This window comes from Dromiciops gliroides, chromosome 5 (genome assembly GCF_019393635.1).
Source record: "Dromiciops gliroides isolate mDroGli1 chromosome 5, mDroGli1.pri, whole genome shotgun sequence".
NCBI lineage: Eukaryota > Metazoa > Chordata > Mammalia > Microbiotheria > Microbiotheriidae > Dromiciops > Dromiciops gliroides.
The window spans coordinates 213,866,728-213,889,804 of record NC_057865.1 but is presented as its reverse complement, the minus strand read 5'-3'; the positions used below and the strand labels follow the sequence as shown (position 1 = coordinate 213,889,804).

At 41.7% G+C, this 23,077-nt stretch overlaps 1 protein-coding gene across 1 annotated transcript in view; it reads left to right on the top strand.

The window, feature by feature from the left end:
* VDR (vitamin D receptor) overlaps positions 1-23,077 on the top strand; it is a 91,798-nt gene that overhangs the window by 39,511 nt on the left and 29,210 nt on the right. Inside the window, exon 5 of the mRNA XM_043968465.1 lies at positions 17,859-17,989. Coding sequence (XP_043824400.1) covers positions 17,859-17,989 — 131 coding nt within the window. The remainder of the gene's footprint in view (positions 1-17,858; positions 17,990-23,077) is intronic.

Sequence of the window (23,077 nt, the reverse complement as noted above, 5' to 3'; positions counted from 1 at the left end):
TATCCTGGCTGCCTTTGACTGGACTTGACTGAACTCTCTCCAGTTTATGAATGTCCTTTTTCAATTGTGGTGCCCAGAAATGAACACAGTACTCCAGACAAGTCTTAAAAGAACAGAGTACAGTAGGGATATCACTTCTCTATTCCTGGAAGCAAGATCAAATTAGCTTTTTTTTGGCTGCCACATCTCACTGCTGACTCATATTGTACTTGCAGCCCATTAAAATCTCTAGGTCTTTTTCAAAATAACTACTATCAGTGGGCAGCTAGGTGGTGCAGTGGATAGAGTACTGACCCTGGAGTCAGGAGTACCTGAGTTCAAATCCAACCTCAGACACTTAACACTTACCAGCTGTGTGACCCTGGACAAGTCACTTAACCCCAATTGCCTCACTAAAAAAAAAACAAAACCAAAACCAAACTACTATCAGCTAGGTGACACAGTGGATAGAACACCAGTCAGGAGGACCTAAACTAAAATATGGCCTCAAAACACTTTACTAGCTACAAGACCCTGAGCAAGTCACTTAACGCTGTTTGGCTCAGTTTCTCACCTATAAAATGAGCTGGAGAAGGCAATGGCAAGCCACTCCAGTATCTTTGCCAAGAGAACCCCAAATAGGGTCACAGAGAGTTGGATATGACTGAAACAAGTTAACAACAACAACCACCACAAACCATGCCTCTCCAATCTCATACTTGTAAAAATGGATTTTTTTTGTACAAAAGTGTAAGACTTGGCATTTATCCCTATTGAATTTTATCTTGTTAGATTTAACCCAGTGTTCCAGTCTGTTTGCATCCTGACTTTTTTGCATCCCATGTGTTAGCTATGCATCCCAGATTTTTGTCATTTGCCCAACCAAGGACCAGCGATGCTTTTATCCAAGTAATTGATTTAAAAAAAAAAAAAAGTTAAACAGTGGGGGCAGCTAGGTGGTGCAGTGGATTCAGGATGACCTGAGTTCAAATCTGGTTAGACACTTGACACTTACTAGCTGTGTGACCCTGGGCAAGTCATTTAATCCTTATTGCCCTGGGGGGGAAATTGCTAAATAGCATAGGGCACAATCCTCTAAAGTACTTCACTGGAAACCTCTTGCCACATTGACACTAAACCAATAATGACTACTTTTTGGGTCCAGCAATCTAACCAGTCCTGAATTCATTTAATTGCATAGTCATTCCCATCCACTTTTCTCCATCTTCTCCACCAAGTATGGGATACTTTATCAAGAGCACTGCTAAAGTCTAAGTAAACTATAGCTAGAACATCCCCCCCACCCCTATCTACTAGTTTAGTAATCTGCCCCAAAAAAGGAAGTGAGATTAGTCTGGTATGACATATTTTTGATGAGGCCATGCTGATTCTTCTTCTTCTTCTTCTTCTTCTTCTTCTTCTTCTTCTTCTTCTTCTTTTTTTTTTTGGTGGGGCAAAGGGGGTTAAGTGACTTGCCCAGGGTCACACAGCTAGTAAGTGTCAAGTGTCTGAGGCCGGATTTGAACTCAGGTCTTCCTGAATCCAGGGCCAGTGCTTTATCCACTGCACCACCTAGCTGCCCCTGATTCTTCTTAATAACCAGTTCTCTTCCTATGTATTTGCCAACCAGGAATTGAAGTCAAACTAACTCTTCTGTTCACAGGCTCTATTCTCTTCTTCTTCCAGGACACCACTTGCCTTTCTCCAATCTTGTGGCACCTCTTTTCATTTTCCATGATTTTTCATAAATCACTGACAGAAGTTCAGCAAGTCACATCCGCCAGGGTGTGTGTGAGTGTGTGTGTGTTCTCAGGAACTATTAGGTAGCACAGCAGATAGAACACTAGACTTGGAATGAAGAAGACCTGAGTTCAAATCCTACCTCAGGTACTTACTGGCTGTGTGACTGACTGAGCAAGTTGCTTAAATCTCTCTCAGCCTCAGTTTCCTCATCTGTAAAGTAGGGGATAGGGTTGTGAATATAAAATGAAAGAACATGTGAAGCTCTTTGAAAATTTTTAGAACACCATATAAATGCTAGCTTTCCTTCTCCTCATCACTATCATCTGAATACTATTTACTTGCATATCTTCCTATGGACTCCTTGTTGGCCATTTTTTGTTCTTTCATTTCCAGTACAAAGGTCATTAACCTTGGAAGAGGAAACAGAAGCAAAATAAAAAGTTAGCAGCTCTACTTTTTTTTTCTGTTGTCATTTATCATTGCCCCATTTTCCCCACTCCCCAAGCAAAGGTCCTGTCCCTGCTTTGATGTGGGTTAAATCTTCCCTTCTCAACCTCAGTTCCCTTTTTCCCTTTTGAAGCCTATTTTCTGCATATTTTATTTATTTATTCAGGAATGTAAACAGTTTAAATTTTGTGAGACTCTTATGCTTCCTCTTTCACATTTACCTTTTTATGCTTCTCCTGAGTATTGTGTTTGAATGTCAGATTTCCTATTCAGCTCTGGTCTTTTCATCAGGAATGCTGGAAAATCCTCTATTTCATTGAACATCCATTTCCCCCCCCCAAAGGATTATATTTAGTTGTGTTGGGTAAATTACTCTTGATTGTAATCCTAGCTCCTTTTCCTTCCAGAATATGATATTTCAATCCCTCTGTTCCTTTAATTAGAAGCTATTAAATCTTGTGTAATCTTGACTGTGCCTTTGCAATTTTCAAATTGTTTCTTTCTGGCCTTTTTTGGGGTGGGGTGGGGCAAGGAGGGTTAAGTGACTTGCCCAGGGTCACACAGCTAGTTAGTGTCAAGTGTCTGAGGCCAGATTTGAACTCAGGTCCTCCTGAATCCAGGGCCAGTGCTTTATCCACTGTGCCACCTAGCTGCTCCCTCTGGCTATCTTTTAAGTATTTTCTCTTTGACTTAGGAGCTTTGGAATTTGGCTATCATATTCCTGGTATATTTCATTTGGGGATCTTTTTCAGGAGTTGATTGGTGGATTCTTTCAATTTCTTTTTAGCCTCTGGATCTAAGATATTGATGTTTTCCTTGATAATTTCTTGAAATATGATGTCTAGGCTATTCCTTTGACCATGGCTTTCCAATAATATTCCAAATATGCCAATAATTCTTCAATTATATCTCCTGGATCTATTTTCCAGGTCAGTTCTTTTTCAATGAGATATTTCACATTTTCTTCTATTTTGTCATTCTTTTGACTTTGTTCTATTGTTTCTTGATGTCTTGTGGAGTCATTAGCTTCCATTTGCTCAATTCTAATTTTTAAGGAATTATTTTTCCCATGAAATTTTGTACCTTTTTTCCCCCATTTGGCCAATTCTGTTTTTAAAGGACTTCTTTTCTTCAGTGAGTGTTTGTACCTTCCTTTCCCTTTGACCTATTCAGCTTTTTAAGGAATTCTTTTCTTCAGAGAATTTTTGTGCCTTTTGGGGGGTCCAATTAGCATTTTTCTTTGAGGCTTTTGTTTGTAGTTGTTTTCACATTGTTGAAATATATACATATATTTAAATATATACATAGCTTCCCTACCACTACGGTAGCTTTTTATGGTCAAATTCTTTATTGTTGTTGTTTTCTCATTTTTCCAGCTTTCTTTCTTGACTTTGAACTTTATGTTAAAGTTGCATTCTGCTAACCTATGGGTGGGGAGGGACTATGGCTGACTTCAAGCATTTTCATGCTGCTGTTTTCAAAGCTAGTCCTGGGAACCTGCAAGTTTTTTGGTGCTACCATGGTGGTCTTGGGAGAGGTATGGTTACTGCTTTCCTGGTATGCACTCTGGTCTTTACCCAGGAAGATCCCCTGGTTCCCTACCGACACAAATTCTAGCACTCTCTTTGCCTTAGAACTGCAACCAGGTCCCCTTGGGACTGACCCCCAGTGCTCCTCCCTGCCCCGGAACTGTGACCCAGAACTGTACATGGCCAATAGAGTTGCCTATCAGTGCTAACAAAAGGTCCTTTGTCATCTCTTTCTGACCACTTGTCTGACCTCCTTACTGTCTCTGGGCTGAGAGCTCCCGAAGCTGCTGCCATGGGCTCTGGACAAGTTTCCACTCTGGTGTCATAAACTTCTCCTGCTGACCTACTAAGTTTTCTTTGGTCAGATGTGCCTTACTCTGACTTTTTGTTGGCTCTGCCACTCCAAAATTTGATTTGAGGAGTTATTTTAAAGTTGTTTGAAGAGGAATGTTGAGAGAGTTCAGCTGGATTACCTCTAATCTAGCTTCTTCTGTACATTTTAGGAATGCTTCCTTGTTCCTGACAACCTGGAATGAGGAGAAATTTACTTGAATCTCTTCAATTTCTCTTCCAGGAGGGAGATAAACTAACACTTTGAAGACAGTTAATAGTCACTTGATTGTGGAAGAAATATCACACATTGTACAATTTTCCCTACTCTCCCTAATGATTGAGATTTTCTGTGTGTGTGTGTGTGTGTGTATGTGTGTGTGTGTGTTTTAAAAAACCACTTGTGGATGTTTATACCTCAATCTTAAGTATCTGGTTAAAACTTTTACCTCTTCTAACTGTGTGACCCTGGGCAAGTCACTTAAACCTTATTGCCATGCAAACCGCACCCCCAAAACAAAAAAACAAAACAAAACAAAAACTTTTACCTCTTAATAACTTGACAGTCACACTCCTCTTCCTCTGCTTGGTCTCAGCCACATCATCACACCCACTCCCCTTCAAACTTGCATCAATCTCTTACTGTTTCATGAATTTGCCCCATCTACCAATTTGCTTTATCCTCCATTTACCTTTCCTTACTTACCTTTCCTTGTCTTGCTAGCTACCTTTTCCTTTTCTTTTTTGAGCTATCCTATTCAGGTTCTGCTCTATAATCCTTCTTAATCTTTTTTTATGTCCTTAATTATTCTTAATCCTACTCTTCCTTTCAACCAGGAAGTAGAATCTGGTCTAATCTTTTGGCCTGAAGATTGTTCCCTGTGAAATTTTGCTCAATTTCTCTAAATTTCTCCTCCCCAAATTCCTTCTCTGACATATTTCACTAGTCCAAATCACTCCAAGTCACCTACACAATTTTCTTTTTCTTCCTACTTGTCTAAAAGAATTTCCTCTTCACCTGGCTTCCTTCCACAACCTTCTCCCATAAAATCTTCAAGTAGAGGCCCCAAAGGAGCTAATACAATAATCAGAACTAGGCATAGGCAAAACCAGCACCAGGAATTTTTATATTAAGAAAAGGAGAAGGGAAGTTCATATCCTATTGGTACCATTCTGAATCTAAGGACTTCAGCTAGCATTGTTTTGGCCTTGACAATGGAGTGAGTCAGACTCAATTGCACTTATGTTGGGCTCTATAAAAGACTTCTTCCCATCCTTGGGATTCTCCTGAGTTCTCTAGAAATGTGGGAGTCTGACTCACCCCGGCCTCTGTTTCAGAAACCAGTAAGCCCAGAGTTTCATTCCCTTGAGCAATTGCCAGGCAGCAGGGTTTCTGTGGGAGTTAATTGTCTGTTTGGCCTGGCGCAGGTCTCCTTCTTTTCCCATTAGGGTGCTCCCCAGCTTGGGGAACCAGACCAGCAACACTAGCAGCTCCAAATTGCTGCATCTATCATTCCTCCCTCCTTGTAGCCTTTACTTCCTGGAACATAGACCTTGTGGAGGCATGGGTCAGGTTTCCTGGGCGGCACCGAGGTCCTTTCCTGCCAGGGCTTGGTGGTGCAGTTGTTGTCTCTTGAACTCTGACAGGATAGGATTCTAAGTGTAAGGTCCCACCCCCAGTTATAAACACCAGGTTTCTGGTACCAGCTCTGCTATTGAGTAGCTGTGTTACCACCAAGTCACTTAATCTCTCTAAGCCTCTGTTTCCTCTTTTAGCAAATGGAGTGAATGAGGCCTGCTCTACTTACCTACCAAGGTTGTGAAGATTAAATGAGATCATTTATCTGAGAGTGCTCTGAAAAGCTAGAAAGCATGATCCAAATTTCAAGGGAAGCCCTGAACAAGAAGTCTATGTTGAAGTGCATGGGACTGACCAAGAGACATTTCCATCTACTTCTCTAGTCTATCATCTACAGGGGCCTTGAAGCCCATTTTCAAACTGGCTTAGCTGGTCAGCTCACTCCCCCAGAAAAACTTTTGTTTTCCTTGCCAGCATAGAGTTTGATTCTGGGAAAAGAGGATCAAGCTAAGGGGAACAGGACCTTTAGGGACACTGCTGATTGAATCTTGGGAATCTTGGGGGCCTGCCCTTTATGGAAGCAGCACTGCCACTCATGGTTCATACCCCTCAGATATACCTAGAGATCGGGATCATGGGATCATTTTGTCAATCAACAAGCATCTATTAAGCACATAACTAAGTGCAAGTACTATACAGAAAAGATCAAAACATGCTCCCTGCCCTCCTCTTATAGGAAGACAACATGAAAAAAAATTATGAGCATGTAAAGCATATGAAGAGTAAATGGGGGGGGTAATTTCAGAAATAAGGCACAACCCAAGGTGGGCAACCAAGAATAGTCCCTTGCAGAAAATGCAATTTGAGCTGACTCTTGAAGGAGGCCAAGGAATCTCAGAGGTGAGGCAGGAGAAAATTCCTGGCATGGGGGACAAACAATGAAAAAGAACAGTGTTGGGACATCTTAGGCTCCATCTACAGGGTCCCTGAAGCCCACTTTCAATTCAGCTTAACTGATCAGATCCCTCCCCCCCCCCTGCCCCCCCCCCACACACAATGACAAGGAAGCCAGGGTCACTATATGTGGAAAGGAGTGGTGTCAAAAGGATGGAAAAATAGGAAGGAGCCAGGTTGTGAAGGACTCTAAATACCAACAGAGCCTTTTCTGTTTGATCCTGGAAGCAATGGAGCCATACGGAGAGGGAAAAACATGCTGGAGTGAAGGCAGATGGGTGTATGACATGGTCAGACTTGCCCATTAGCAAGATCATTTTGGCAGCTGAAACAAGGATACACTGGAGTGGAGAGAGACTTGAGGCAGGGAGGCCAACCATTGGGCTATTGCAATAAGGGCCTACACAAGGCCCTTTGAGAGTGTCTTTTAGAGTGGAGACAAGGGTATATCCTATGAGAAAGGCTACTGCCCACATCCTGGTAGATGATAATGCTATTTGACTGTGTAAGACAGATATAGCTTTTGAGTGATTTACATGAAAATGAATATTTCTTTCTATCCATGGCATACCCAGTCATTCACAATGATTATCAGTTGGGTCTGGAGTTTGATGCTCTGATGTTTCAGTTTCCAATATCCTAAAGAATACATAAATAATATCACATGACCTGGTAAATATATATACACGCACACACATGTACACACACACGTCTGTATATATGAACACATGTGTGCATATGTGTAAATGTATAAATGTATCTACATATGTGTATGTGTATGTGCTTATATATTACATATATATACTATATGTGTGTATATGGTTCTACAATTAGCTCTGTCCAATTTTCCTTGGGCATACCGTTTTTTTCCTGTTCCCTTCTTTCGTGGGCTCAGTGGAAAACCAGGTATCTGACCACAGCAGACATTTAAAGAAATTATGGAATTGCTTACCAATTACCCCAATAAACAAGTTCAGCCCAGTCCAATCTTCAGGAAGGACAATAAGCAGAGCTAACTCTGCTTTTCTTAATGTCCAAGAACAGAATATCAAGTAGTCAGTGAATTTATATGGAACTGAACTGAAGGTTCTGTTCAGGCTAGAAAAAATTAGATTAATGGATGACAGATGGATCTGTGGATGTTGATTGGCATTGCCCAGGGGCCAACCATAAAGGAAGAAAATAAAGGGTTGAGGATGGAGACTTGTAATAAATAAGAAGTGATCATGAGGTATGTCTTCTTATGCCTGAGTCCTGAAAGGGAAGATTCAAATGATATTGAAGAGTCTTTTTATTATACTATGTTATGGAAATGCTTGTTTTATTCTATAAATTAAAAATACAATTTAGAAAAAAATTTTTGAAAAAAGAGTCATTAGTGCCCCAGAGTACTGAAAGTTATAAAAATGTTAAGAGTAATCAGATATAGAAATGTCTTGGTCTTGCCAGTGAAGAAGTCCCCAGTGACCTTCATAATTATGGGTTTTAGAGAGTAGGGGATGGGTGGGAGGGGGAAGGTTGGGGATGAATAAATCAGACTGGAGAGAAGCCAGGAACATACTGACTCTTGGTCAGAGTTGAAGGAGCTGAAGTGGGAGTGGCAGAAGTCAGCTTGGTGGTCAGTATTCCTCCATAATTGTTCAACAACCATAAGTGCAGGAGCAGAAAAGCCAGTTTTTATGGATGAGCCACTAGTGAAGATGAAAAGTTTCATGGTAAAGGGGAACAAGGAAATCCAAACAAGGTGCCAAAATGGGGGAATGTTGAAGGTATCAACAGTGAAGTCCCCAAAACTGAAAGGAGAAAAAGGGAAGAGATCATTTGTCAACCACTTAATGATTCCTTTAGAACCTAAGTGTATGAACCAGGAATGATTTTCCTAACTGCATGCATGTAATAAACACAACTCCCCAAATACAAATATACAAAATATGTTTCTACCTTGCCTTTGACACTTATTACATGTGTGACCTTGGAGAAGTTTGTCTTGCTAGCCCTCAATTTCTGCAACTGTAAAATGAAAGCATTGGACTAAGATGCCCTCTGAGGTTCATTCTAGCTTGGGATCTAAGATCTCTTAGTCATCTACACAAAGAGTATAGGCTTAGCAAGAAGACTCAAAGTTTTCCACATGCTTCCAAGGGATCCAAGTGAGATAAATCACTGCTTTTTGTTTGTGTTCCTTGGCTTCCTGTTGGCCTCTTGGATCAAATATTCATCTTAATGGCTTGGGAAGCCATTCCCAAATAATGTTTGGTGAGTGCAGCTGGTTTTAATTTGTACCTCTTTTTAACAGACTGACTATACTGGAGATGTAACAGTCTGATAATGACAGTTCTCTTAGTTCTCCTTGGTAGGAGAATTATGCACCTGTGCTTAGAGCAGGGCTTCTTAATGGTGTGTGTGTGTGTGTGTGTGTGTGTGTGATGGACCCTTGTGACAGTCTGATTAAGCCTATAGACCCCTTCTTAGGATAATGTTTAAAAATAATTGTAATAGGGGCAGCTAGGTGGCACAGTGGATAGAGCACCGGCCCTGAAATCAGGAGGACCTGAGTTCAAATCTGGCCTCAGACACTTGACACTTACTAGCTGTGTGACCCATCAACAAAATGTAATAAATAATAAGTTGCGATTAGAGATTAGTTAAAATAAAGACATAATTTTTCCCATCCAAGTTTCTTTAACCTACCCTCCCCCAAAATCTATCCATGGACTCTAGGGAAAGGGGAAGAGAATAAACATTTATATAGTGCCAACTATGTGCAAAGCACTATGCTAAGTACTTTTTATCTCCTTTAATTGTCACAACAACCCTGGGAGGTAGGTGCTATTATTATCCCCATTTCACAGTTGAGGAAACCAGGGCAAACAAAGGTTAAGTGACTTGTCCAGGATCACACAGCTGGTATGTGTCTGAGATAGATCTGAATTCAGGTCTTCCTGACTCTAGACCCAGTGATATATCCACTTCTGGGACCTTAACCCTGGCTTAAGAAGCCTTGATTAAAAGAGGGAGAAATGTCATAGTGTCATTACTTTAGAGCAAAAAGGAACCTCAGAAGCTACCTAGTCTAACCTCAATTAACAGATAAAGAAATAGACCCAGAGAGTTTAAGTGACAGTCTTTCTCATTCCCTTTCCATTTTGGAATTGCTCAGTCTAGAATCCATGCGACTTGGATGACATTTCCTGGCCAGGCCAAAAAGACTTCTCAAAGCAGTCAAGGAAGGCCCTAGGCATGAGATGCCAAGGAATTAGCTAGGAGAGGAATCCATAAGTTAATTATTGGAGAATGACTCAAAGAGAGAGCAGGTTAGCAAGGCTGTTTCTGATTTGTCCTCAGCAGTAGATGTCTGAATTTCTACTCACTGTGGGTAGTGACTCTACTTCTGGGAGAGATGACTGTGGATTTGAACATCAGCATGTACCTGTTGTTAGGTGCAGGCCCTTGCACTGAGCAAAAAAGCTAGATAATAACATCCCTGCCCTTAGGAAACAAAGTCTTGTTGGAGAGATATTCTGTTTCCCCTACCTCCACTTAACAATCCTGTTTAACCTCAGATATCAATCAGAGGAGAGAAACAGATAATGGAATATGCTGTAGTATGTTTCAAGCTAAGGACTAGAATTTCTCTAAATTCTGAAACTACATTGTTGGCAAAACCCACATGATGAATATTGGATCCTGGATCTAAAATATATGGGGTTTGTGTAGGCTGCTAAGGATCACTTACTGACATATCCCCTATATACTTGCCCCCAGAATCCACTGGAGCTTTGTGTCTCAGTTTCATGTTTTGGTCAGTAGATCTTTGGCAGGAGAAGCAAGCAATGTCCTCCCTGACCCCTGGCTTTCTAGAAACTCCATTTATATTTAGCCTAGGCCTGTCCTCTACCTCCAGCCAGTTACTTCCCAACTGAGCTTATAATTGCAGACCATTCAGAGGATTACAGGGTCCCAGCTCTGAGGGGGCAGAAGAGACAACAATTTCCTATGGAAACTGACAGCTATGCTTTCTTCGAACCAGACTTGGCTCACAGGAATTTAACGTCTGTTGCGGAAAGTAGGGTGGATGTGGAGTGGGCATGGGCAAGACATGGAAGACACGCAGATCAGTGGCTCTGATTCTGAGGGGGTGGGAGCCACACTTTTGGAAGTCATCTTAGGGATGATGAGGACAGAGCTGCATCAAATGTAGTAGAAAGGAAGGAAGGGTCTGAGTTCCAGGCTGCTAGGGTGAGTTTCCTTGCTCACTGCTGGGCCCTAACTACAGCTGTTGTTATTTTATTTTGTCTTCTTGTTTTCTTTTGGCATTTGGAAGTCCTGCACTATAGGCAGAAGTAACTTTGATTGTGTGATTTTTTTTTTTTAGAGCCACCTCTCCACCCTGTCTCATTCCCTGCTCCCTTATCCAAGTAGGCTAGGATATTGTCCAGATTATGGTGCACCTTCTCTCCCCCCCCACCCATTGGACTCCCCAAATTGCTATATCTTCCTATTCTCCCTCTCCTCCAGTTTAGCAAAATAGAACCTTCATCTGGCTTTCCAGTAGAATCTTCTCTTGTATTCTGATGAGAAACACCCCAGCTCATCATTGCAAAATTAATTGTCAATGTTAGATACAGAGATATACAGGGGTATTAGTAAGGCCATTCTCTCACTTTCTTTGCCTTCAGGGAAACGAGCAAACAAACACCTTTCCCTCCGCCTAGAAAGATATGGGAAAGATAGGGAAGAGATTACAGCATCCTAGGAGCTTAGATACCATCTCATCCAAACCTCTCATTAGATAGATAAGAAAGCTGAAGTTAAGTGACTTGTCCAAAGTCATACAGCTGCTTAGTTTCAGAATTATTATTAGAACCCAAGTTTCTTGACTCAGTCCAGTGTTCTTTATATCATATAGAAAGCTCATTTGAGTTTCTCATGTCCCCAAGAATCAACATTCTTTCTACCATCTAAGCTCAATCTCTAGCTTCAATTTCAGTCTGTTTTCTCTGGTTTTGTCTTCAGGAGAGACAATCAGTCACTATCTTATTTTATAAAATTAAAAAAAAAACAACTTCTGAAATGTGCAGGAAGCTGTTGTTTTTTGTTGTTGTTCTTTTGGTATCATTCAGCCTATTCAACGAGAAGGAAATGTCAACTGGAGATTTGGTCTTTGTTGTCCCAGCTTTCACCCTTCTACTGTCTTTCCTCATCAGAGATTCTTTTCCTATTATTTAATTGATAATTGGAAATTACCTATTATCTATCTTCACAGAGTGCAGAGCAAGAAGAGATTTAAACTGTAGCAAAGGAGATTTAAATTAAACACAGAAAACAAAGAACTTCCTGGTGATAAGGAAGATGAGGAAGGTTACAGAATTTCCTTTTCCTGGAAATCTTGCATAATAGGGTTAGAAGATGGTCTATTCTTCCTAGAGACAGGGAGGGACTTCTGTCATCAGAGGATTTGGAAGTGCCTGATCTCTGCTGACTGAAAACTATTGAGGATGATCCCTGGGGATGAGGGAAACAGGTCAGTCCTTACTTTGGGGATCCCTGGAGGTTTTGCTTGAGAAGCACTTTTGTGGTGGTGATGGTGCTGGATGATGACAATGATGACCAGCATTTACATAGTTAAGGTTTGTAAAGCACTTTACAAATATTATTTCATTTTATCCTTACATTGCCTGGGAGGCAGGTCCTATTTTACAGATGAGGGAAGTTAAGCAGATTCAGTGTCTTGTCTAGTAAATGTCTGTGGAGTCACCATATTTGAGTTCCAGACAATAACAGGCCCGTTGGTGTTTTTAGTTTCCATGTCTCTGGAGGTATAACAGAAACATACCCTAAAACCAGGTTTCTTAACCTAGGGTCTGTCGATTGGTTTCTTTTAGAAAAAAAAATGTATGTGTTTTGTGCATTTGGAAACATGATTCTCAAAAAAGGTCTCTAGGCTTCATTAGACCAAAGTGCCAAAGGGGTCCATGATACACACAAAAATAGGTCAAGAGCCCCTGCTCTAGCATCTAGACCATACCAAAGGGTTTATGGAAGTAGGTAGAAAAAGAAATCAACCTTTCAACACTTTGGTCAATCTGCTTAATTGTAGTGGGGGGGTGGTGATGTAAACCAGGCACTCTTTTGAACAAATAAGATGGAGTGGATGATTTTAGGGGGCTCAGTACATTCAGAGTGACCACTGAAATGTCAAGAATCTCTTAGTGGAAGAAAGAAATCAGAAATCAATTCTTGTTCCCAGCAAGAAATCAATTTCACAGAATCATAAGATCTCTGAGTTGGAAGAGACCTAGTCTAGCTCATATCTAAATAAGAACCCCCTCTACACTATGACTTGCAAGTGGTTATTTAGCTTTTGCTTGAAGATTGTGAGATGGGGAACTCACTACCTCCAAGGTCATCCCAGAGCTGAATGCCTTCATCTAGGGAATGAAATTTCCCTAAAATTCAAAACTGCAGGGGGCAGCTAGGTGGTGCAGTGGATAGAGCACCGGCCCTGGAGTCAGGAGGACCTGAGTTCAAATCTGGCCCCAGACACTTGACACTTACTAGCTGTGTGACCCTGGGCAAGTCACTTAACCCCAATTGCCTCACCAAAAAAAAAAAACCCACCAAAAACTGCATTGTAGACAAAGCCCACTTGATGAATATTTTATCCTGGATCTGGAATATTCAAGGCTTGTTTATGCTGGCAAGGAACACTCCTATAGCTGTTAAAGACCCTGAAGACTACCAACCTTGCCTCTGTCAGGCAGATTATAGCAAGGATACTTGAGTCTTAAGGTAGAAAAGTTTACTGTATCCCTTCAAGCAAGCCAACCTGTCCTATAGTCTTTTCCAGAAAGGTTTAGGGTAGGTTGGGTCTAAACAAAAACTGTGATATCATGAAGGTTGGATGCAAATCAAAATACTAACCTGCAAATCTGGCTCTTACTGCAAATCTGGATCTGTGATTGGGTTCCCTAGGTAATATGAGATGGGATCCCAAAAGAGTCCTGAGATCAAGGCACCTTGTCTTTCATTCTCAATTGCCCCATAACTATTTCTGGGATTCCATGCTGTTTCTGAATGGTAGCCTTCTGTAGGGGCTATAATGAGCATGAATGCAAAGGAAACAAATGTCTAGTCTGAATAGATCTCTGCTGATCTTCCCAGTAGAAGTACAGTTGGATATGACTGGTAGAGTGGGACCTGAAATCAAACCTAGCAGTCTCAGGTCATTTCCCAGAAGTGTAGGGCTCGAGATGATGTCTCACTTAGGGATGTTTCCTTGCTAAACCTTCAGCCATTATATGTATATAGATAGATCTAGATCTAGATCTATAAGAAAGCAGACAGGTGGTGTAGTGGACTGGAACTTGGCCTGGAGTCATAAAGCCCTGATAGCAAATCCAGGCTAAGACATTAACTGTGTGATCCTAGGCAAGTCACTTCTCCATTTGCCTCAGTTTCCTCATCTCTAAAGTGGAAATAATAATAACACCTACTTCCCAGAGTTGTTGTGAGGATCAAATGAGATAATAATTGTAAAGCACTTAGCATACTGCCTGGCATATGATAAGTTCTATATAAATATTAGCTGTAGGGGCAGCTAGGTGGTACAGTGGATAGAGCACCGGCCCTGGATTCAGGAAGGCCTGAGTTCAAATCCGGCCTCAGACACTTGAGGCCATTACAACAGTGTAGGTGAAAAGGGATGAGGACCTGAAGTAAGGCAGTGGTTGGGTCAGTAGGAAGAAGGGGTCAGATTCAAGAAATGTTGTAGGGGTAAAAACATCAAGATTCAGCAATTTATGTGGTGTGTGGAGTGAGGGAGAACAAAAAGTAGAGGACAATTCTGAAATTACAAATGTAGGGGATGAGAAGAACAGTAGTGCCTTTGGCAGAAATAGGGAAGTTTGAAAGAGGAGTAGATTTGGGGGGAAAGATAGGGGATGCTAGAGGATGATAGTAAAAGGCTTTGAGATGGAGAGAAGGGAAGAAATGGGAACTTGTGATGGTTGAATATCCTCAATTTTTAGAGTAAGGTAAGAAAGGGTCCCAGGTAAGAGGGCAAAAAGAGAAGGAGGTATGAAAGGCTTAAGGAGAGAAGAGAAGATTTGGAATGGCTTCTGTGAGAAGTGGGATGAGGAAGGAATGCCTTGCTGCAGCGTGGGTCCAGTTAAAACCGATGAACATGAATTTATACTAGACCCTGAATGCATGGTTTGGTGACTTTCTCCAGCTCTGATTGTGAGTGGGAGCGAAGGAGAAAGATAGTGAGAGTAAGCTGGTACTGGGGTTTGGCAAATAATGAGCAGACTAGGACAAAGGAATGAGGAACTTGAGAGTAGGGAACAATGTCTGAATTGGCTAACTATAAGGACATTGGAAAGGGAAGAAAGTGAAGCCAGAGTAGAGGGGGTAAAGGTTGAGATGAGGATGAAGAACAGGTTTAGAAGAGATGGAATTATAAGTTCTTGTCACCTAGAGGAATGTCAGAATTTTTTAGTAAGGAAGCTGTTTTCCATGGTGACGTTGAAGGTGTGATCATCTCTGTGTTTGGCTATGGTCGGATTCGAGAAGACAGAGAAATTGGGAGGTTACAGAGCTTGAGAGCACATCAGCATGAATGTTAAAGTTTTTTTTGGCAAAGACAGGGTTTGGAGACTAGAGGAAATACATAACCTAAATGCTGAGCACCTCAGAAAAAAGAAGGGTTTGGGGGCTGGTACACAACAACCCACCCTGAACTGTCTAGGAGAAAAAGTTTATTTAATAGAGTGAAATTCAAAGTCAGAGTGAGGGCAGTGAAGGAAGGGACTAGAAGTAGCAGTAGAGGGAGAGCAAGGTGTATTCCAGACTGCCCCTCCAGGACCACTGTGTGTTTGAGGGAAGTCTGTTCACTATGGTATGGGAATTCCAGAGAATGCAATGGAATGAGGTAGAGTTGAGGAAGATAGAGGTGAGAGACCAAGCCTTGGTGCTCAGGGACACTTTATGCAAGGAAGCTGTTGATTCATAATACATGAGGCATATACATGACAATGCTCACAGTCTCAAAGGGATGTTATTGCTGGGCAAAAGCCATGGGTTTCAAAGCCTAGAGTAGGGCGAGGTGTGGCAGTTGATTAAGTCTGGGCTGGGTGGGGTCAAGGCCTCCTGGTGTAATAGAGGAATTGATATTAGAGCCTCTAAGAATCCATATGTCCAGAATATCAATGTATAAGGAAAATCCTAGCTATCTCATCATGGCCATTTAACCTTTCTGAGCCTCACTTACTAGCTATGTAACCATAATGGGTCACTTATCCTCTTAGGGCCTCGGTTTCCTTATTTATAAAATGAGGGAGTTGGACTAGATGACTTCTGAGGACCCTTTCTGTTCTAGATCTCTCATTCTTTGAACTACAGGGAACCAAGACAATTACTGCTATCCCTAGCACCCAGACTGTGGGAACATTCAAATTACCCTAAAGAGCATGGCTTATGTGTGGACAAACAAAGACAAAGTTTGCAAGTTGTCAAAAGGAACCTTATGGATAAGAAAAGAAGAGAAAGGAAAAATTAAAAGCAGGGAAATGGATGAGTCCTTATCCTAAGGTAAACATAGTCTAGTTAGAATGTAAGCTTATAGTGGTGCAAAGGATAATACTGATAGGCCCCATCTCCCAGAACTGTCATGGAAAAGGTGATTTATACATCCTTAAAGGAGTATAGGCTGCAGGCAGGGTGGTTAGTCAGTCTGGAAGCCAGGGGGACCTGGGTCCAAGTTCCTTCTATGATGCATGCTGGTCACATGGTTCTGAACAACATTAAGACTCTAAGTTGCAGGGGGCAGCTAAGTGGTGCAGTGGATAAAGCACTGGCCCTGGATTCAGGAGGACCTCAGTTCAAATCCAGCCTCGGACACTTGACACTTACTAGCTGTGTGACCCTGGGCAAGTCACTTAACCCCCATTGCCCCACAAAACAACAACAACAAAGACTCTAAGTTGCAAAGAAGATGATAACCTGCACTGTACCAAGGAAATCACAGGTCTAGTCTTTATCAAATTGATAATTTGATATATATTTGATATAATTGAAATTCGTTTTCAAAGGACCATAGATTTAAAGCTGGAAGGAACCTCAGAGGACACCTAGTCCAACCCCCTCATTTTTCTGATGGGGAAAATGAGGTCAAGAGAGATTAAGTGACCTGCCCAGGGTCACACAGCTAGTAAGTGTCAAGTGTCTGAGGACAGATTTGAACTCAAGTCCTCCTGAATCCAGAGTCAGTGCTTTATCCACTGCACCACCTAGCTACCCCAATTTTTCTACTTTATAACAGCTTCACTGTTAACCTCCAGAGAGGTTAAATAATTTATCCAAGGCCACACAGAAGAAGAGCAAGGATTCAAATCCAGATCTTTTGACTCAAAATGCAGCAATTTTTTCCATCCAGTCCTAGTCCTTTTTCCTTTGTTCTCTACACTATCATCAGTAGATGCTAAATTGGTTATACAGGCATCCAACCCAAAGTCACTTGTGAAAGAGTCCACAATTTTTCTTTTTCCTGATCTTTTCTCCAGCTCCTGCTGCCATGTTCTTTCTTTTGGCCCTAGGATGTGCTGTAATTAATTGCAATAACAACTCATTTTTATTTATTGCTTTCCTCAAAACAATTCTGTATCCCTGTTTTAAGGATGGGGTTTGGAGATGTCAAGTGATTTTTTTCAGGATTATACATCTGATTACTATCAGAGCTAAGACTGGAACCCATGTCTCATGACATGGAATATGTTTGCCTCATTCCACTAGGCTGCTATAATGCTAGTCAGCATGGAGAAGAAATAGCCAAATCCCAACCCTAGTTATCAAAGTTCACTTCTCTGTTTCCTTGGCTGTAAAATGAAGATAATAATACTTGTATAATAATAATTATTATAGCCAACATTTATAGAGAGCTTTAAGGTTTTGCAAATCACTTTACATATATCAGCTCCTATAATCTTCACAATAACCCTATAAGGAAGGTTCTACTATCATCTCCATTTTGTACATGAAGAAACTGAGGTAGACATTTGTTCATTGCCAGTAAGCATCTGAAGTAAAAGGACAGCATTCCTTGCCCAGTGTCTGTGCAGGTCTCCAATGAAGGGAGCCTGATTCTCCTTTGGCAAAGCTGGAGGCCTTGTTAATGGGTGACAGGATCATGTCTGCTCTTTGCATGTTTTTCTAAGATCATTGAGCTTATCATATAGTGCAGTAGTATTCCATCATATACCAGAGCTTGTTCAGCCATTTCCCCATTGATCTCTTGGCAGGAGGAGCATGAAACGGAAGGCCCTGTTCACTTGTCCCTTCAATGGTGACTGCCGCATCACCAAGGACAATCGGCGTCATTGCCAAGCCTGCCGACTGAAGCGCTGTGTGGACATTGGCATGATGAAAGAATGTGAGTTCCTTGAGGGGAGAGAAGGTGGAGAATAGTGGAAAGCTAAGCCGAGGATGGAGAGCTATAAAATCAGAGCCCATGTGGGAAGAGGCTTAGAGAACAATTCTAACTCCTGTTCTCACTCCAACCACTGGCAGTGGGGTATATCCAGTCTAAACTCTGGGATAAAGAGGGGAAGAGCCAGGTTGCTGCTGTCCATGGTGTCCCTCATTTGAAGGGCTCAGTCTGACTACACCCCTGCATCCAAGTTTCCTCCTGGTAAATGGTCACTACTACTCTACACATTTCTAAATCCTACTTGCAAAAGACTGAGTTCTAGGAACCTGACTGCACTCTTGGTCTAGGCCTAGGGATGAAAGGGTATAAAGAAGATCAGAAGCAGTAGGGAGGCATCACCCTCTGGGCTTGGAAGGCCTGAAAAATCCCTGAGAAGTCATCTTCGGGTCTTGCTAAATCCTGCCCTTTACAATGACTCATTTTCTGAGCTCAACTAAGTGCCTGGGGGCTGGCTCCTTGAAGAAGCTATGGAAGGTGAGAAAGCAGAGGATTTCAGGAGCAAAGCTAAGGAAAATCTTGGAGGGTTGCCTAAATTTAGGAGAGGGAGCGGATATAGCCCCATCAAGGGACTACTTAGGGCTATCCTGGGGTTGTGGGTAAGGACCAAGATGAAAGCTGTGTAGAGATGATGGAATCTGGTTCAGAGTTAAAAATAGACCCCTGGACTTTGCCTTTGAGCTGTGGGCCTGGTTATTTTTTAACCAGACCAAGAAATTAAATTGAATATAGCCCTCAAAGGAACCCCAGTTCTGTTCCCTCTGGCCTAGGGGATGGTAAGTGGTTCTGCCCCAGCTCTCTTTATTCATCACCCTAGGATAATTTCTGCCTCTTCTGCCTTTGCTACCTCCTCCCCACTAGTCACTTAAGGATAGAGTCCTTGATGTGCCTCAAAGAGATGCTTGGATGAAAAGAAGGGGGCAGGGGTCTCAGATGGAGTCATGGAAAGCTTCCAGGATAGTGAGATAGGGAGGTGTGCCAAGAACAATCACATAACAGAACTTGTGCTATGGGAATTTCCTCTGGTGAAGGAAAAAAAAATCCCTCTCACTGTGAGGGCAAAGAGAAGAACCAAAGTCTTCCATGATGCCAGTCTCATGCTCTGGTATATAAACCACAGACCTTCATTCCTAGCCCCTAGTTCCTTGTCTCCAGCCGACACTTTAAATTCCTTAAAGACGTTTCTAGGCAGTGGTTTATTTTTGCCTCCGCAGAGAACTCATCAGGTCTGGACCCACTGATTTTCAGTCCAGCAGCCTGTCCCACCCAGGATAAAGTGTTGTTTGTCCTGAAGAAACTGGGGGCAGGAAGGTATGGGTGGCTTTATGGACTTGTCCATTTATTAATTCAATCAACAAATGTTTATTAAGCAGCTACTGCATATGGGGCACCATATGAGGTAGCATGCTGGATATGAAGATCATAGATTGAAGAAAGTGGCATGTTAGAGAATGTAAAGATCATTGAATCTGAAGAGCTGAGTTCTTAGGATCAAAAGATCATTGGGCTAAAGGATATCAGAGGCCATCTTGTTTACCCCCCTTATTTTATAGTCCTTTGGAATCAAAGGCCTGGAAAGGTAAGTGATTTACCTCAAAGTCCCATATCAGTAAAAACACATAAAAGGTGGGATTTGAACCCAGGTCCTCTGACTCCAGACCCCATTCTCTTTGTACTTTACCATTTACCAACCATCCCCTGTTTTCCTAGCTAGATTTTAAGAAACTCTTTTAGCCTCAGTTTTCATATCTGCAAAATGGAGATGATAATAGTACCTGCCCCAACCTGCATCGTGTGGTTATTGTGAGGATCAAATGAGATGGTGTCTATGAAAGTGTTTTATAAACCATAGCATATACTACAAGGGTAAGGTATCATTGTTGATAATGAACTGTGTAAATGTGAGGCATCATTATTATAATACTTGTACTTTGATAGAATCTGTGATCTCATTAGTTTAGGTATTCCCTTCGCCAGTACATATTTCAACCTATCTATGCCTTCTCATTCTAAGCAGTTCCCAACCTTCATCTCCTACCAATGTTCTATAAAGTGGGGGAGGGGAGGGATTAAGTATTTCTATAGTGCTTACTATATATGCTAAGAGCTTTGAAAATAGTATTATTTCATTTGATCTTCATAACAACCCTTTAAGGTAGGTGCTATTATTCCCACTTTATGGGTGAGGAAACTGAGGCACAGAGAGGTTAAGTAACTTGCCAAAGGTCATCTTCTTACTGTACCAGTAAGAGACCTTTTTCCATGAATCTCAACATTTTGGGAGTACCAGTATAGGGCTTGAACTGTCCATTTATTATCTCTCACTCTCATTGCAAGACAACCACCTTTTCTAATTATGTAATTCCTTTATAGAACTTTCTACTAACGTTTGAGGGAGCTGTTGGCACAGTGCATAGAGTCAGGAATACCTGAGTTGAAACCCAACCTCAGACACTTATTAGCTATGTGACCCTGGAAAAGTCACTTAATCTCTGTCTGCCTCAGTTCTCTCAACTGTAAAATTGGAGACAATAATAGCACCTACCTTACAGTGTTGTTGTGAAGATCAAATAATATTGTATTTGTATAAAACAGCACAATTCCTAGAGCACAGTAAGAGTTTATTCTCTCTCAGTAACATCCCCGCTCCTTTTATCATGTCTTATATACCACTTCTCAATCAGTGGCAATATTCTGGTACTGTGTGTCTCTCTCTCCAGTAATCTTTTTTTTTTTTTTTTTAGTGAGGCAATTGAGGTTAAGTGACTTGCCCAGGGTCCCACAGCTAGTAAGTGTTAAGGGTCTGAGCCCGGATTTGAACTCAGGTCCTCCTGAATCCAGGGCCGGTGCTTTATCCACTGTGCCATCTAGCTGCCCCCCTCCAGTAATCTTTTGCACTGAAGATCATTTTGCTTCTTTGGAGATCATAATGTCTCATAATTGGATATAATGTCATATTGCTGGGAAACACTGATTGTTTTTTCTTAAGGGTATTTTTTTCATGACATGGTCCTTTCTCACAAAGAGCTTATAACATTCACGGAGCAGGGTAGGCAGATTCTAGAACAAAGTCTGCCAGGGGGTTTCAGATCCTTTTCATACCTTACTAGCTAGGGCACCTGGTCAAATTGCTTCACCCCCTCTGAGACTCAGTTTCCTTATCTATAAAATGGAGTAGGTTGCACTTGTTGGTCCTTTCCAGCTTTCAATCTATGGATCTCATCACTCTGTTCTCTGCCTTTTAGCATGAATCTGCCAGATTTATTAAATAAATTCTAAGCATCTCACTTAGAGAGAGGGAGAAAATCCAAAGGAAATTGTACAAGGAGTATGGGTTGGGCAGCTAGATGGCACAGTGGATAGAGCACCGGCCCTGGAGTCAGGAGTACCTGAGTTCAAATCCAGCCTCAGACACTTAACACTTGCTAGCTGTGTGACCCTGGGCAAGTCACTTAACCCCCAACTGCCTCACTAAAAAACAAACAAAAAAACCCAACAATAACAAAAAAAACCCAAAGAGTATGGGTTACCATACAACTCTCCTACCTTCCACAACAAGGCCATTAAACCTCAGGTAGTCCTTCTCTGCCTCTCCCCCCACACCCTTCACCACTCCATCTCCTCTGATTTCTTCTTGTGACTGGCCCGTAACACTTTATTTCTTCTCACCAAATCCCTTGTCCTGCCCCTTCTGGTTCCTTCAGTTTTTATAAAGACACTGACGCTGCCTTACAGAGGACAAGGGAATAAGGGCATTGCCACTGGGGAGTTGGAAGAAATTCAGTTTGTAAGCAAGGCTAAGTCTATGATAAGCTTCAGCTACAGGTGGGGTCCCCAAGGCTTTTGTTCATCACATCCTAGTCCCTTTTTAGTGAAGGAGTTATTAGACACAGTATCATGTAGGTTGCTCTTTTCCCTCTGTCTACTGGCCCTCAAGAACCTTGCCCAAATCCACCTAGTAGGCCCGATAGCCAGAGATGTCTTAAGTAATTTCTAAGAATTGTAGATTCTTCAACATTTCTGGGAGAGGGTAGAGTTTTATACACAAAACAATAATCTCCTGAATATAGAGTATCCACCCCTCCAATCCAAAGTCCATCCTACACAAAAGGAGCATCAGTAATCATAGTACTCAAGAAACCCATTGGTCTACCTAGAAGAATACTATCTGCCTTAATAATCCCCCTGTCCTGGTACTCAATGGTATCCCTGACACACATCCCTGTGTTTCCCTTTGAAGCTGTACCTGGTGTAGCTTCATTGTCCATATCCCCCAAGAGCCTCTATTGCTAGGGACTGTTGTGCCTGAGTCAAGGAGAAATCCAGAAACCCAGTGATGGGGGTGATAGCACATCCCTGGCCCAGCTTTCCGGGCTTGGATTCCAGAGGTAGGTGGTTCCTTTGCAGAGGTAGAGCATGAGTTTAGACTCAAATGCATATAGATATGAATATTGCATATAATATTAGAAGGTTGGGGGGTTTTTTACCTGTTGATTGGCTTTGATTTTTTTCTTTCTCTTTTTACCATTTGGGGAAAAAATCATTAATAAGGAATGACTTTCTGGGAGGAGGAAGAAGACATACATAGGGAAATCTAAATGATATAAAAATCCATTAAGTATCAGATTACCTGCTGTCTAGGGGAGGGGGGAGGGAGGGGAGGGAGGGAGAAAAATCTGAAATTGGAAAGCTTGTATAAACAAAAGTTGAGAACTATCTTTACATGTAATGGGGAAAAAATAAAATACTTTATTAATTTTTTTAAAAATCCATTAAGAATTTTTTAAAAGAGGAGGCAGGGGGGCAGCTAGGTGGCACAGTCCTGGATTCAGGAGGACCTGAGTTCAAATCCAACCGCAGACACTTGACACTTACTAGCTGTGTGACCCTGGGCAAGTCACTTAACCCTCATTGCCCCCCCCCAAAAAAAAGGAGGTGAGTAGGATCTGTTTCCTGCACACTGAAGTCCCCAGTTGAGATGGAAATATTGAACCAAGATCAGGTTTAGTCCTTCTGCCATCCAAAGGAGGTACC